Consider the following 15,392-nt stretch of genomic DNA (forward strand, 5'->3'; position numbering starts at 1 on the left):
AGCCTTACACTGTATGGTAGGTATGCAGCCCTACACTACTTTAACTGTTATCCCTTTCCCCAGGGAATTAGTGTTTTAAGTTCTGAGGGGACAGCTAGGGTTCTTTCCCACACAACCCCCAACAACCTCATAAAATTCCTAGAATTGTTATGGAGAAGACCTATGATAGATAAATTTGTATAAAACCAAGATATGTTGTGTAGATCATCCCAAAGAAGTAGTACTTCGTAGGGCCAAACTATAGTAGCAGATTTAAATAAAAATATCCATGGGCCCACGCTGTAGATTAGAACTGTGGCACCGGAGGGGGATAAACCTTTCCTCCTGTGCAGTTTCCTGTTGAAGATCACTCCCAAAGCTGCCCCTGGAATTGCAAATAGCACCTTCAGGAGCAAATAGCAGGGAACAATCTGGGGCAGGAAGATGGTGTAGGAAGAAAAATTTCCCTCTACAATCCTGATGCAGATTTGGTTAAAGATATATTTGAAATAAATAAGCCCTTGTCATATGTAAAGGATTATGACATGATGGCTGGGCAGTGGGGATACACTGCTGGCCCTGGCTTCACATACCCAGACTAGCCCAGCCCTCTGACATTGGCATGTTGAGCACAGACATCTGAGGAGAAGCCCCTACATATGAGCAACTGCTCACACATAGAGTCTCCTCACAGTTAGAATGCCTGTGTAATCGGAGATCTCAATAACATTGAAGCTTATGCATGAGCAATTGGACATGAGAATGGGGCCAACTGAAGCACGTGACACCAGGAATGAGGCCATTGGCATGGTCTTGGGCATCATGTGATGCTCCTTCATGCAAGTTACATGGCCTACAATGTGTTATCAACAGTTAGCTTAGCAGCTGCAATGTATTAAATAGTTGGGTGTGCATTTAAAGGAGTGTGCAAGTTAAGAATCAACCAGTAATTACTCAGACATTTAACTTCTAGAGACAGTGGGGAGAAAATTATATACTGAAGAATGATAACAACTCACGCAACTCACACAATCAAAATTCCTAAAAGACAAAAGCAGGGACTGTGATTTACCAGGAGCAGGTGCTAGAAAATAAATTGTCCTTGGAGCCTACGTTGACATGAATTGTGGGGGACTAGTTCTCTAATTTAGAACACTGTTCCCCAATAAAACTCAGTTTGTGGAACATCCTTTGCCAAGGCAAGGAGCATTACAGAATAGCCAGGACTTGAGCCTAGGCTCCACAATTGCACTCACCGTTATACTCACTATACATTTTGGAAAATTGCTTGGAACAGGGATGGGCCCTCCAGATGTTGTTGTACTCCACCTTCTATCATTCCCACCCAGCGTGGCAATGGTCAGGGCTGATAGGAGTTGTAGTTCAACAACATCTAGAGTGCCACAGATTCCCTAGGATAAAGAAGGATAGGCCAGGGCACAAGAACAAGACATATATAGATAATTTTCAGCACAGTGACTGCTGAGACAATGACCAAGGTTTACACCAGCACAACATCACTTTTATTAACTAGTGTAGGAGTACCTAATTTAATCTATAAACCAGTGAGACACAACCAAGAGAAAAATAAAATTAACAAAAGATTCCTGGGTTAACATCTTTTGTAGGACTGTCTCCTATAGATGCATCAGTTCTTCCATCATGCACGGTCATTTTCAGTACCTTAGGAGTACACCATTTCCTGGAATTCTGCACCAAAGGGAGAAAAAGTTATTTGAAAAGCTGATTTGTATTTTTTGGACAGTGGCTTAACCACTCATGCAGTGACAGCATAGGTGAGAAGGAGAGAGGGAGAGGGAGGGAGAGAGAGTGAGTTATGAACTGAGTCTCAAAAATACAGGGATTTAAGAGGCTGAAATTGATGGTTGAGTCTTGTGGGTTTATAAGCGAGTGAGACTTTACAGTGTCAGATAAAATGGCCAGTGTGGACAAGGACAGGCAAAAAACTAGGCACCATCAAGGAGAATAGGCCTATCTACAGCTAGTATCTATCATAGCAAAATAGAACGTCCAGGGTCAGGAGAAGTATGCCTCTGAATTACAAGTTACTGAAGATCAACAATGAGAAAGGGCTTGTAATCTTCCCAGAAGTATTTGATTGGCCACTTTTGCACACAGGATGCTGGACCAGATACAGCAATGGGTGAATCTGTCAATGTTGGTTTCTCACTTTTTGAATCTTCGGTTCAGTTCACCACATTCAGGATTGTCTCCAATGTTAGTCCTACTCAGAGTAGGAAATAATGGAAATGGGTAACTTAGGTTCATTCATTTCAACGGGTGTACTCTGAGTAGACCCATTGCAACCCATTATTATTTATTAATTTATTAATCACCTTTTTCATGTGTCTCAAGGCAACCTTTCCATCAGTTTGCAATTTAAAAAAAACACTCCACATGAAAATTTGTCAGTATTTTAGCATGCATTTCTCCTAATATACACATTTTTGCAAGCAATTTCCCTTAATACCTTGGTATGTTATTTTTGCATTTTTGCACACTTTTTTGGTTAGAGAACTGCATCACAAAACTTTGAAGATTAGCTGTGTTTTGGTTCGCATATAATTTCAAGAAGTATGAACTGAGTAGTTTCTTATTAAAATCCTAACCAAACTGGATTTCTCCCCCATCTCTGACTTGATGAACCTTTAGTACAGAGCTTTTTTATGCAGACAGCCATATTCCATTAGGCAGGAGCACATATCAGGTTGGGTGGGTCTCAAGTTGCAGTGGGCAGGGCTGAAGCCAAAATGTGGCTTCAAAAGTGGGTAGAACCATAGCGGACAGGTCACCCGTTTTCTTTCTGCCACCCCTTTCACTTTCTCTTTCTCCCCTCATCAAAAGGCCCATTCTTTTGAACAGATATTTTCTTAAGTTCAATTGCTGAGGTGGAGAGGTAATTTTGCTGAGGTGGAGAGTGATTTTCAGGAGAGCACTGTGTGGGGAGGGGATGGTTCACTCTTCCTTCCCCAGCTGCCTCTCCTGAAAATTAGGTTTAGAAAATAAAGGTCTAGTTTGCATGGATGGGACCCTTTATTTTTTCTAAGCCTAATTGCTGCTGGGATGTGTGGCTGAGGAGGGGAGGCATCACAGGCTGTGTCCAGCCCTTGAGCTAACAGTTCCCCAGCCTGCTTTGGTATGATCCCACAGAGCTCTTAGCAGAACCATTTTGGGAATATCCTAGGGCTAGGCAAAGGTTGTCAGGGCAAAGAAGCAACATAAGAAGCTGCCTTATACTGAATCAGACCATGGGTCCATCTAGGTAAGTACTGTCTACACTAACTGGCAGTGGCTTTCCAGGATTTCAGGACATTTCCCAGCCCTACCTGGAGATGCTGGGGATTGAACTTGGGACCTTCTGCATGCAAGATAGATGCTCTACTACTAAGCCTTCCCTAAAGTGGAAGAAGAAATGGCCTATCTTACCCAGGCAGGTTCCATCCATCCACCCATTCTTAGGGCCTTGCCAACCAGCTTCCATTTTCTTTCTATGTTGTTGCTACATATTGCCTGTCTCACCTTTTTACACCTGACATACTAAATGGGGATCTCAACTGCACTTTTATTACCTCTGAAGAAACAGCAACAAATCATGATGATGTCTTGTGTGCACATTTGCTCTCTCCTGGCCTTAAAGAGCCATAAGGAAATGGGGGGGGGAGTCTACTGTATGGGTGCTCCCCTGTCTGTATTAGAGAGCCAGTATGGTATAGTGGTTAGAGTGTCAGACTGGGACCTGGGCGATCGGAGTTCAAACCTCCGCTCGGCCATGAAGCTTACTGGGTGACTTTAGGCCAGTCACTGTCTCTCAGCCTGACCTACCTCACAGGGTTGTAAAATGGGTAGTAGGAGAACTATGCTTGCACGCCATCTTGAACTCCTTGGAGGAAAGGTGGGATATAAATTCAATAAATAAATAATAGCAGAGTGTACATGCAGCCATTTCTCTGGAAGGTAAGGGCCATATACTCAAGTGATCCTGGCTCTTCAACCTGGTTCATTTTGGGAGTGAAGAGAACATGCAGAAGTGTTAATACAGCCACGAGAGTGGCTGTATACTGTACTATATGCAGCATGGATTTTTCGCATTCCGCAATGTTAATTGAAAATACCCCCCATGTCATTCTGATGCTTCCCATAAGCTCATTTCAAAACAAAATCTTACAGAACTTACAGTCCTGGATTCAGAAACGCTTGCTTAACACCCCTCTAAATTTTAACGGTGATACACAAAATAACCAGAGAGAACATAAGAACATAAGAAGAGCCTGCTGGATCAGGCCAGTGGCCCATCTAGTCCAGCATCCTGTTCTCACAGTGGCCAACCAGGTGCCTGGGGGAAGCCCGCAAGCAGGACCCAAGTGCAAGAACACTATCCCCTCCTGAGGCTTCCAGCAACTGGTTTTCAGAAGCATGCTGCCTCTGACTAGGGTGGCACAGCACAGCCATCATGGCTAGTAGCCATTGATAGCCCTGTCCTCCATGAATTTGTCTAATCTTCTTTTAAAGCCGTCCAAGCTGGTGGCCATTACTGCGTCCTGTGGGAGCAAATTCCATAGTTTAACTATGCGCTGAGTAAAGAAGTACTTCCTTTTGTCTGTCCTGAATCTTCCAATATTCAGCATCTTTGAATGTCCATGAGTTCTAGTATTATGAGACAGGGATAAAAACTTTTCTCTATCCACTTTCTCAATGCCATGCATAATTTTATACAATTCTATCATGTCTCCTCTGACCCGCCTTTTCTCTAAACTAAAAAGCCCCAAATGCTGCAACCTTTCCTCGTAAGGGAGTCGCTCCATCCCCTTGATCATTCTGGTTGTCCTCTTCTGAACCTTTTCCAACTCTATAATATCCTTTTTGAGATGAGGCGACCAGAACTGTACACAGCATTCCAAATGCGGCCGCATCATAGATTTATACAACGGCATTCTGATATCGGCTGTTTTATTTTCAATACCTTTCCTAATTATCCCTAGCATGGAATTTGCCTTTTTCACAGCTGCTGCACACTGGGTCAACATTTTCATCATGCTGTCCGCTACAACCCCGAGGTCTCTCTCCTGGTCGGTCACCGCCAGTTCAGACCCCATGAGCGTATATGTGAAATTAAGATTTTTTGCTCCAATATGCATAATTTTACACTTGTTTATATTGAATTGCATTTGCCATTTTTCCGCCCATTCACTCAGTTTGGAGAGGTCTTTTTGGAGCTCTTCACAATCCCTTTTTGTTTTAACAACCCTGAACAATTGAGTGTCGTCAGCAAACTTGGCCACTTCGCTGCTCACTCCTAATTCTAGGTCATCAATGAACAAGTTGAAAAGTACAGGTCCCAATACCGATCCTTGAGGGACTCCACTTTCTACAGCCCTCCATTGGGAGAACTGTCCATTTATTCCTACTCTCTGCTTTCTGCTTCTTAACCAATTCCTTATCCACAAGAGGACCTCTCCTCTTATTCCATGACTGCTAAGCTTCCTCAGAAGCCTTTGGTGAGGTACCTTGTCAAACGCTTTTTGAAAGTCTAAGTACACTATGTCCACTGGATCACCTCTATCTATATGCTTGTTGACACTCTCGAAGAATTCTAATAGGTTACTGAGACAGGACTTTCCCTTGCAGAAGCCATACTGGCTCTGCTTCAGCAAGGCTTGTTCTTCTATGTGCTTGGTTAATCTAGCTTTAATAATACTTTCTACCAGTTTTCCAGGGACAGAAGTTAAGCTAACTGGCCTGTAATTTCCGGGATCCCCCCTGGATCCCTTTTTTAATATTGCCGTTATATTTGCCACTTTCCAGTCCTCAGGCACAGAGGAGGACCCGAGGGACAAGTTACATAATTTAGTTAGCAGATCTGCAATTTCACATTTGAGTTCTTTGAGAACTCTCGGGTGGATGCCATCTGGGCCCGGTGATTTGTCAGTTTTTATATTGTCCATTAAGCCTAGAACTTCCTCTCTCGTTACCACTATTTGTCTCAGTTCCTCAGAATCCCTTCCTGCAAATGTTAGTTCAGGTTCAGGGATCTGCCCTATATCTTCCACTGTGAAGACAGATGCAAAGAATTCATTTAGCTTCTCTGCAATCTCCTTATCGTTCTTTAGTACACCTTTGACTCCCTTATCATCCAAGGGTCCAAGAGTTCAGTGTAAAAACAGAGAAAGAGAAACCAGACCCTTTTTAGACTTTTTTCCTGTCCTCATATTTTGTTGAAATTAATTAAAAATCAGCCAGGTTCACAGAGTACCTGTAATCCTATTACTGACCTTGCCCCATACTCCGACCTTCATCTTCTGCAGTGTAAAGGTTAAAAAAAATGCCTGGCTGATTTTTAATTAAAGAAATTTAGCATTGAACTCAATGATAACGCCAGGCATGCTCAGTAAGAAACAACTGTCAGTGTTCTGAAGGCCAGACTCCTAGCTGCTGAGCTTGCCTAATCGGGACCACACCCACACCAGACCTTTATTTCACTTTAGATAGTCATGGCTTCCCCCAAAGAATCATGGAAAGTGTGGTTTGTGAAGGGTGCTGAGAGGAGACTCCTATTAATAGTCAGCCGCTCTGATTGAAGTTCTGTGAGGGGAACAGGGCATCTCCTAGCAACTCTCAGCACTCAGCACCCTTCACTAACTACACTTCCCAGGATTTTTGGGGAGAAGCCACGACTGCCTAAAGTGAAATAACAGTCTGGTGTGGATGTGGCCAGGGACAACTTTGGTTTAAATTTGGGTAGGAGGCTACATGTGCCTGCTGTAGAATAAAAAGGTGGGGGAAAGCCTGAAAAAGGATGATACTGTTCAAAATGTTTTCCTTTTTGAAAGGAAAGGGGCTTCCCCTCTGCCCCGTGCCCACCCATCCAATCTATTCCCCTCCCCCTTCCTCCCTCCTCCCCTCCCTGCCCCTCCCCCAGGTCAGTTTCAACTGTCCTAAGCATCATTGCACAGAAGTAAATTCCACTGAACTCAAAAAGCATGCAAATGATCAAACTTGTTCTCCCCTCCTCCTCCCTCCCATCACCTCCCTTTTGCCCATTCCCTCCCCCTTTCCTCCCCCATCATTTATCCCTCCTGACTCCCCTTCCAATCCCATTCTTCTCTCTCCCCCTCCTTCTGCTCCCCTCTCCTCCCCTTTTTCCTTTCCTCTACTCTCCCCTCCCCTTCCTCCTCCCCCATGCTCAGTTTTACCTATCCTAACCATGATTGCAAGGGAGTAAATCTCATTGAACTCAATAAACATGCAAATGATCAGACCTGCCTTTCCCTTCCTTCCCCTCTCCTCTCCCTTCCTCCTGCCTTCTTCCTCCCCTCCCACCTTCCTTTTTCCTCCTCCCCTGCCCACTCCAAGCCTCCCTCCCCATGGTCAGTTTCACCTGTCCTAAGCATGATTGCAGGGAAGTAAATCCTACTAAACTCATTAAGCATGCAAATGATCAATCTGTTCTCAGCAAACTTGCACAGGATCCCATTTCTTACCCCCCGGATTAAAAAGCAGGGAAATTCACTAATAGGCAAAAAAACCTTGCTATTCAAGAATGTACCTATAGCCCACAGCTATTTCTATCAAACTTTAAAAAGCAGGGAAATTGGAGAGCTATAGTGAATGCACCAGGGGAGCAGGAGACCTGACCTCCTCTCTAAGATATTGTACTGCCCTACAAATTTGTAAGAAAAGCAAACACATTTTGGGTTGGTCTTTCACAATCCAACCCTTGTAGCTTGGAAGAATTTGGTAACATGTGCCTCTGAGCATATGATGAGTGATGGCAACACACGTGCAATCAGCCCAAACAACAGAAACAAGACATGTGCTGTGCTGATCTTGTTTTAGCAGGGAGGAAGCAACAATATTAAAACAGTTGATATAGTTCAGATAGTCACTTTAAATATGTTTGATTTACTTTGCAATTTTAGTGAAGTTTCCTGTAGTAAATCATTCTCTTTTGCTTCTGTTTTTGTGAATATGTGAAGTACAGCAACACTTTGCAACACTAAAAAAAAGCTCCAAAAACAATTGTGGAATAATGGCACTGACTGTCTGCAGAATAGTTTCCATTGGACATGAGGACAAGATAAAACAGTTGAAATATATTCTAGCAAAATTCTAGGTTTGGTCTATGTTTTTAATTCACCATGCCCACCTTTCTTTAAGTGGAGTAGTTTAAGCATAGCAGGCTGAAAACATGCATCTTGGGCAGGCCAAGTTTGTTGTTTCCAACAGCTCGAGTCTTTGCTTCAGTAGCAACGTATTATAATCAGTCTGATTTTCCATCAAACTGCAGTTTCAGATTCAACTGTTGAAAAATGGAAACGGACTGCCTTCAAGTCGATTCCAACTTATGAATAGGGTTTTCATGGTAAGTGGTATTCAGAGGTGGTTTTACCATTGCCTTCCTCTGAAGCTGAGAGGCAATGACTAGCCCAAGGTCACCCAGTGAGCTTCATGGCTATGTGGGAATTTGAACCCTGGTCTCCCAGGTTGTAGTCCAAGACTCTAACCACTACACCACATTATTAATGTGCCCAAAATAGAAATAGAGCATAACCTCCAATTTGAAACACAGTCTTCACCATCATATGACACTGACCAATAAAAAGGCTTTGAAATTAATAAAAATAAATTTGACACAGATTTCTAGGATAAATAATGAGAGATACAATTTTCTAGGTTAGATTCTCTGTAGAAACGGTAGTAACACAGAAAAGAGGCAAAGTAAGAAGAACACCAACAAACATACAAAAATTTAATTCTCCAACTTTGGAGATGGCAGGTGTTGCCACCACTAACCATATGCTCAGAGGCACGTTACCAAATTGTTCCAAGCTACCTAGGAAGTGGATTGGACTGTGAAAGACCAACCCAAATTGTGTTTGCATTTTGACAAATATGTAGGGCAGTAGAATATCTCAGAGAGGAGGTCAGGTCTCCCTGACACTGGGTGTCCTTGGGCCAGTCAGCCTCAGAGGAAGGCAATAGTAAACCCCCTCTGAAAACCACTTACCATGAAAACCCTATTCATAGGGTCGCCATAAGTCGGAATCGGCTTGAAGGCAGCCTATCATCATCATAGGTATGTTCTTAAACTGCAAGGTTTTTTGCCTGTTATTGAATATGAAATCAGATTTCTAGGGAACCTATGATAATGGAATCATCATTAGGTGAGAGAATCCAATTTGCTGGAGACATGCAGGCAGGCTCATATATTTGTTGGGGCATTTGTCCTTAGTGCTAATCTCACAGAGATTGCCAGTCTGCTAGTTTCCAGATGCCTGCCTCATTACACAGCTGCAACAAAGAGATAAAAGGGAAGGAAGCAGAGGCAGTGGCAGAGACAACAGGATTGATCAATATTGAACCATTCACAATCAGCTGTGTTTGTACCTTCAGCCCCAATTTTTCCATCTCCATCGTGGTCTGCTGCTGCCAAAAATGTTTTGGTTTCTGTAGTTGTTAGCATTCGGGCTCCACACTCAAACCTCTGGAGGAAATATCTAGTGAGGGACAAAGAAAAAGTACATTCAGATGTAAAAGATTGCATATACATCTGCCTGGAAAGGAGTCCTGTGCAATGGAAAAGATTAATTAACCTCAGTTACACAGTGGCCTAGTTTGCACATAACACTAAACCATGGCTAAGTGTGAACAAGTAAGTGTGGAAGTACTCATAGGAAAAATCATGGCCACTTTGCTCCTCTCCTGCTGATGTCACATTACTTTGGCCTATGTCATAGTTTGGCTGTGTGTTACATCTGAATCAGGGCTTGTGATTTCTCTTGCACCAGAGAAACCATAAGCTTTAGCCATAGTTTATTCTTGACCTACCACTCATGGTTTGTTTAGGGCAGACAAACCATGAGCCCAGGTTCAAATATAATGCTATGGCAAACTATGGCTTAGGTCCTGGCTCTTAGTTCACTGAGTCTACTCTGTACATTGGATACAACCTGTTGTTACATAAGGTGTACTCTAAATAAATAGGCAACTTTTGCCTCCAGCATTTAAAGATTTCTTACATAGGAATGCTATTTAAAATCAAGCCAACCAGGTTTTACGCTAGAAGCGACCACCAGTTGATTCTCTGAGAGAAACATACTAAGCAGCAGTGCAATCCTTTGCATGTTTATTCAAAAATAAATCCCACGGTGTTCAGTGGGGCTTACTCCATGTGCACAGGATTACACCTAGGTAAGTCTGTTAAATATGTGGTTCAAGCTCATTTTGTATTCATATCAAGGATGAGCCAAAGAAATGAGAGAAACTGAAAAGGAGATAAATTAGACTAGGGAGTAAAGGAACTGTCAGTTTTGGTTCTCTGTTTCTAATTTTTTCAATCTTCAGTTCTCCACATTTCTGCAGCAATTTGCAATTTTTTAAATAAAAAAATCCTTAGGAAAATTCTTCAGCATTTTAGTGTGAATTTCTCCTTATAGACAATTTTTCGTATGCAGCTTTGATTAATGTACACGTTTTTGCAAGCAATCTTCCCTAATATAATGCATTTTATGTTATTTTAATATTCATTTTAATACACACTTCCCCTGATATATGCATTTTTGTTAACATTATTTGATTGGGGAACTGCATTGAATTCCCCAATGAAATTCCTGGATTTCTCAATTCAGATAAGCGCAATTTTTGAAGGATGGCTGTGTTTTGTTTCTCATATTGTTTCACAAAGTGCAAATTTGATAGATTTAGCTTTAAATGTGAACTGAATCAAATTTCTCCCCATCCCTGGTCTGGAATACTTCAAAAGTCAGAAAAAGAAAGCAAGAGGGCTGGGATGGGGGAACCTCACTTGAGTTCATCTTCTTCAATGAAGCCACTTTGATCATTGTCTAGGATGTAGAAGATCTCCTTCACTTGGCTGCTGCTCTTTTTGGACATGCCACTGATCTGAAAGAATTTTTTGTGGTTGAAACTATCTGGAGCTAAGACAGAAAAAGAAAGCTGCTGTTATCTAGGAGTGGAGACAAATGATGGTCACATGTTTTAGACTTAGGCATCCTGTCTCTAAAGTTGCTCAAATGTTCTCATGGATTTTGTGTGTGTGTGTGTGCTCACAAGTGACATTTAAAGATTTATTTCACACATCTGTGATTCCCACTGGATGACTGCAACATCATGTGATGTCTGTGAAACAGTAACCATAGATCAAACTGCACAAACATAGCTTACTTATTACCTGACATCACCAAGTGCAATAGTTTTTCAGTGTTTCAGGTGCAAGTCATTCAATAGCACAACAGTGAAAGATCAGATCAAGGTTGAGTGGATCAGACTTAAATAATGCCTTTCTGTGTCTAATATGTTTTAAAAGTGTGAATATGGTTAACTGGCAATGCAAAGTGGGAAAAGGCCATTTAAAAAATAAGATAGCACCCCCCGAAATATGGCTGTTTCATATGATTGATGTGGTAGGTTTAGATCCTGTGAACAATTGTGCAGGATCAATAATTTGTTATCATACAGTATCTGCAAAATATATAGGCTCTATTTCTAGGGGGTTTAATTAATATCACTATACAATAGTAGGGGGCATTATTTCTGACAGTATGAAAATTTAACTTTTCAATATATATCATGCATGTAAGTGTAATACAAAGACAGAAGCTGCCCTACACCACCTCACATAATTGCCCTGTCTAGGTCTGGACTGGTTGTGGCTCTCTGGGGTTTCAGGCTAGGTGCTCTCCAGGCCTACCTGGAGATGCCAGGGATTGAACCTGGGACCTTTTTGCTTGCAAAGCATGTGTGCCACCACTTTATTATGGCACTTCATTAATGTCATAATGAAGACATGAGTATTTTTTTAACAAATATTAAAACATGAGTATTTTTAAACAAACATTTCATGTAAAAATGGACTAAAACAGCCTACCCCAAGCTGATGCCCTCCAGACAGTTTGAACTAAAACTCCCATCAGTCCCAGTCAGCATAGTTGTGCTAGGTGGGACAGAGCTGATGAGAACTGTAGGCAAAACATTTGGAGGGGAAGACTGATCTGGGAAATCCTGATATCAACTGAGCTACAGGCAAATGGTCTATTTCCTTAACTGGCTAGCTTCTCTATCAATAAAGGTTTTTGAGACTGGAGCTTTTTATGCAGAAAAAGAAATAACTGATGACCAAACGATGTCATACATTAAATGTGTGGCTGCATTTAACATCTGTCTCCCTCCAGCCCCTCCAAATAGCAATGGCAGGGAAGGGGCACTCAGGATTTTATATATGTAGAAAAAAACGATAGACTGCTTAATCAGAAAACTCTCTAAGCAGTGCACATAACAAAATTATCAACAAAACATAGATAAAATAAAATGATCAATAAAGCATTGATAAAATAAGCAGAAAAGTTAAAAGCAAGTGTACATAGTTCAGCTGGGAGAGAGACATGATGGGAGGGGATTTAATCCTTTCCTCCTGCACTGAAGTCCTCTGATAAATCCCCCAGGCTGTTCAGGTGCTTTACCCGCTGACAGGGATGATTCCATTGGCACTGATGAGTGGCTTTATACTAGGGCAAGAAACAGTTTGGGAGGGGGGGAGGGTTGATCAGGACTATGGTGCAGAACAAAAGGATTAAATCCTCTCAAATGTCATGGACTGAATCCTGATTGCCTCCCACTCCTTTTCTATATATATATTTAAAAACACCCTGACTAATTAAATACAGTCATGCATTTGACATATTGATTGACCCTAAGAAGAGACACAATGGACACTTTTAAACTTCTGAATGATGTAAAGAGAATGAATAGAGATAAATCATTCTCTCCTAAAATGCCTGATCTCACAAGGTCATCAAATGGAAGTGATTATACCAAGTAAATATTGTTTTGCTCATTGCATGATTAGCATGTGGAATTTCATTGCCACAAGGTGTGATGATGACCACTAGCTTATATGGTTTTTAAAAAAGAGATTAGACAATGATGGAGAGGATAGAACTCATTGATGTCTATCACTCCCTTCAATAGGAAATACAGTGCTTCAGAATAGAGCCAAAATGGGGCCATTGAGATTTGCAGAAATACAAAAAAACTCAACAACAGCACCCAACCAAAACTGCCAATGAAGACTGCGCATGCTCAGTGGTCACTAGGAGCCACAGAATACTGAGTGTCAGATTAAAATAAACAGCAAGGAATTGGGGAGGCAGGGTTAATCAGCTTCTTTGACTGGATCCCATAGCAGGAGCACTCCTGTTAGGACTGAGGATATTGCATAATATTGCTGCAGGTCCCACTTGTTGGCCATGATGGCTGAATTGGAACTTTCATATTCAAAACATTGGTGCTGTTGGGAATTTTAGACTCGGGGACCTAATGGTCTTATGGAAGCCTCCCTCTTTAGAAAGCAATGTGTATTACTTAATTTACTGAGGACGGAGATGTCCCACCCACTCATTCAATTTAGTAGGATTCTGGACCCCAAAGGCCTGTCCTGGCAACACACCTTTAATTACCACATGCTCAGAACAAACTGTAGATAGGGGATGCCCTGCCTGTCAGTGTCCCAGATGCATCTGGCTAACTACTGTTGAATACAGAACCTTGGACAAGACCGGTGATGAATAGGGATGGAAGACTCTGTCAATTCTGGATCTCTCATTTGCTCATTTTTCCAATTTTGAATTCAGTCCACATTTCTGCAGCAATGTGTGATTTTTTAAAAATCATCATGAAAATTCTTTAGCATTGTAGTGTGAATTTCTCCTGATATTTTTGTATGCAGTTTTGACTGATGTACACATTTTTGCAAGAAATTTATCCTAATGCATTTATGTACAGTATGTAATTTTCACTACTATATGAATTTTATGTACATTTCCCCCTATTATATGTAATTTATAAACATTGGTTGGAGAACTGCACCACAATATTCACATAAGTGCGAATTTTGAAGGATGGATGTTTCAGTTCTCATATTATTTTCAAAAGTGTGAATTTGATAGATTTGGCTTTAAATGTGAACTGAATCAAATTTCTCCCCCATCCCTTGACAGAGAATATGTGGCTCTCTAAGAAGTTGTTGGAATCCAACTCCCATCAGACACCATGGCTAGCAGTCAAGGATTATGGGAGCTGCAGCCCAACCATAGGTCCCCAACCTGAATAAATGGACCTTCAGGTCACATCCACACCATACATTAAAAGCATGTTGCTTCTCCCAAAAGAATCCTGGGAATTGTCATTTGTTAAGGGTGCTGAGAACTGTGGTTCTGTGAAGGGTAAACTGCAGTTCCCAGGATTCTTTGGGGTTAAGCCATGACTGTTAAAGTGGTATAAATGTTCTTTAAACCAGCTCTTAGATGAGTTATACAGGCATTCTTACCCTGGCAGTCTCTGAGTGCAGCAGCAATATCGGAAGGGCTGAGGATGTCACTGATGCTCATATTAATCTGTTCTGAAAGAAAATAAAGCAAACTGCTATAACAGGAAGTGAGCTCATCCTTTCATTCAGGCAATGCAAGAGGTCCAAGAGAAGAAAAAAGCAAATGGTAACATCTGACCTTTGACAAAATCTATTAATTGTTTATCTTTTAAAATGTCTGCACAACAAGCATAAACTTTTCGGCTCAATCTTGCCATCATACATAGCATTAAAGTAATTGATCCCCTTCTTAACACTGGCCTACCTCAATATTTGATATATCTCACATCTGCACAAGATAGTGATGATATTGCAATGTATATTTTGAGAGGCACAGATATGAAATTTTTCAGAGAAATGAGAGAAAGAGACAAATGCATCCAGGCTGAAAAATGAAAGGGTGGAATATTTTCATTAAAATGGTTAATCACTGCAGCCTTATGAACATTAAGCGGTAAATGATGGGTAATATAATTGTTTCATCTTAGAGAAGCAGCTCTAAGTTTAATACTGCCTATACACAGATGTTTCTGGCTCTTAGCTGGCTTCTCTCTTTTATGGTTTTTCAAAGCAGGGAAGCAGTTAACAGGTAAATAGATAATAATAAATAGATAATAGCTTTGTCTTAGCAGCTATATACTTACTACCTAGTCAGCGTGGCACAGGTGTCTCTGGCCTTTAATCTTTTCTCCAGCTGCTCAACTTTATGGCTTCCCTGAATAGGGAAGAGGTGGGGGGAGGGGGGAAAGACCTGAATCAATATCGGACAAAATTGCTCCTTTGGCTTGGAGTTGTCCACCTAACTTATATAGGATTCAAAAGGTGACAATAGCTACTTAGGTTACCTTTTCATGGATTAGATGCTCAATTTGAGACCCTGCTCAAATGTCTTGTTTAACTAATGAACCGGGTTTTTTCCCTTCTATTTATACCCAAGGAGAATTGCCATCCCATCCTGGCAATAAATTACTGCACTTAATTAAGCTTAAGTATGACAATCAAGTTGGAATTC

At 41.4% G+C, this 15,392-nt stretch overlaps 1 protein-coding gene across 3 annotated transcripts; it reads right to left on the reverse strand.

The window, feature by feature from the left end:
* Positions 1-1,479: 1,479 nt before the first annotated feature.
* On the reverse strand, positions 1,480-15,095 carry OCM2 (oncomodulin 2). 3 transcript variants are annotated; one of them, XM_061599500.1, is made up of 5 exons: positions 15,028-15,095; positions 14,342-14,413; positions 10,802-10,934; positions 9,385-9,494; positions 1,480-1,689 (listed from the first exon to the last, which is right to left on the reverse strand). In XM_061599500.1, exons 2-5 carry the CDS (start codon positions 14,400-14,402, stop codon positions 1,664-1,666), a joined length of 330 nt encoding a protein of 109 aa, XP_061455484.1. In that variant the 5' UTR covers positions 14,403-14,413; positions 15,028-15,095; the 3' UTR covers positions 1,480-1,663. The 3 variants fall into 3 exon arrangements, with proteins under 3 accessions (XP_061455484.1, XP_061455483.1, XP_061455482.1); XM_061599499.1 differs by having other exon boundaries at positions 15,025-15,089; XM_061599498.1 differs by lacking the exon at positions 15,028-15,095 and adding an exon at positions 14,646-15,011.
* Between the last annotated feature and the right edge of the window lie 297 nt (positions 15,096-15,392).

Source organism: Rhineura floridana, chromosome 17, assembly GCF_030035675.1.
Source record: "Rhineura floridana isolate rRhiFlo1 chromosome 17, rRhiFlo1.hap2, whole genome shotgun sequence".
NCBI lineage: Eukaryota > Metazoa > Chordata > Lepidosauria > Squamata > Rhineuridae > Rhineura > Rhineura floridana.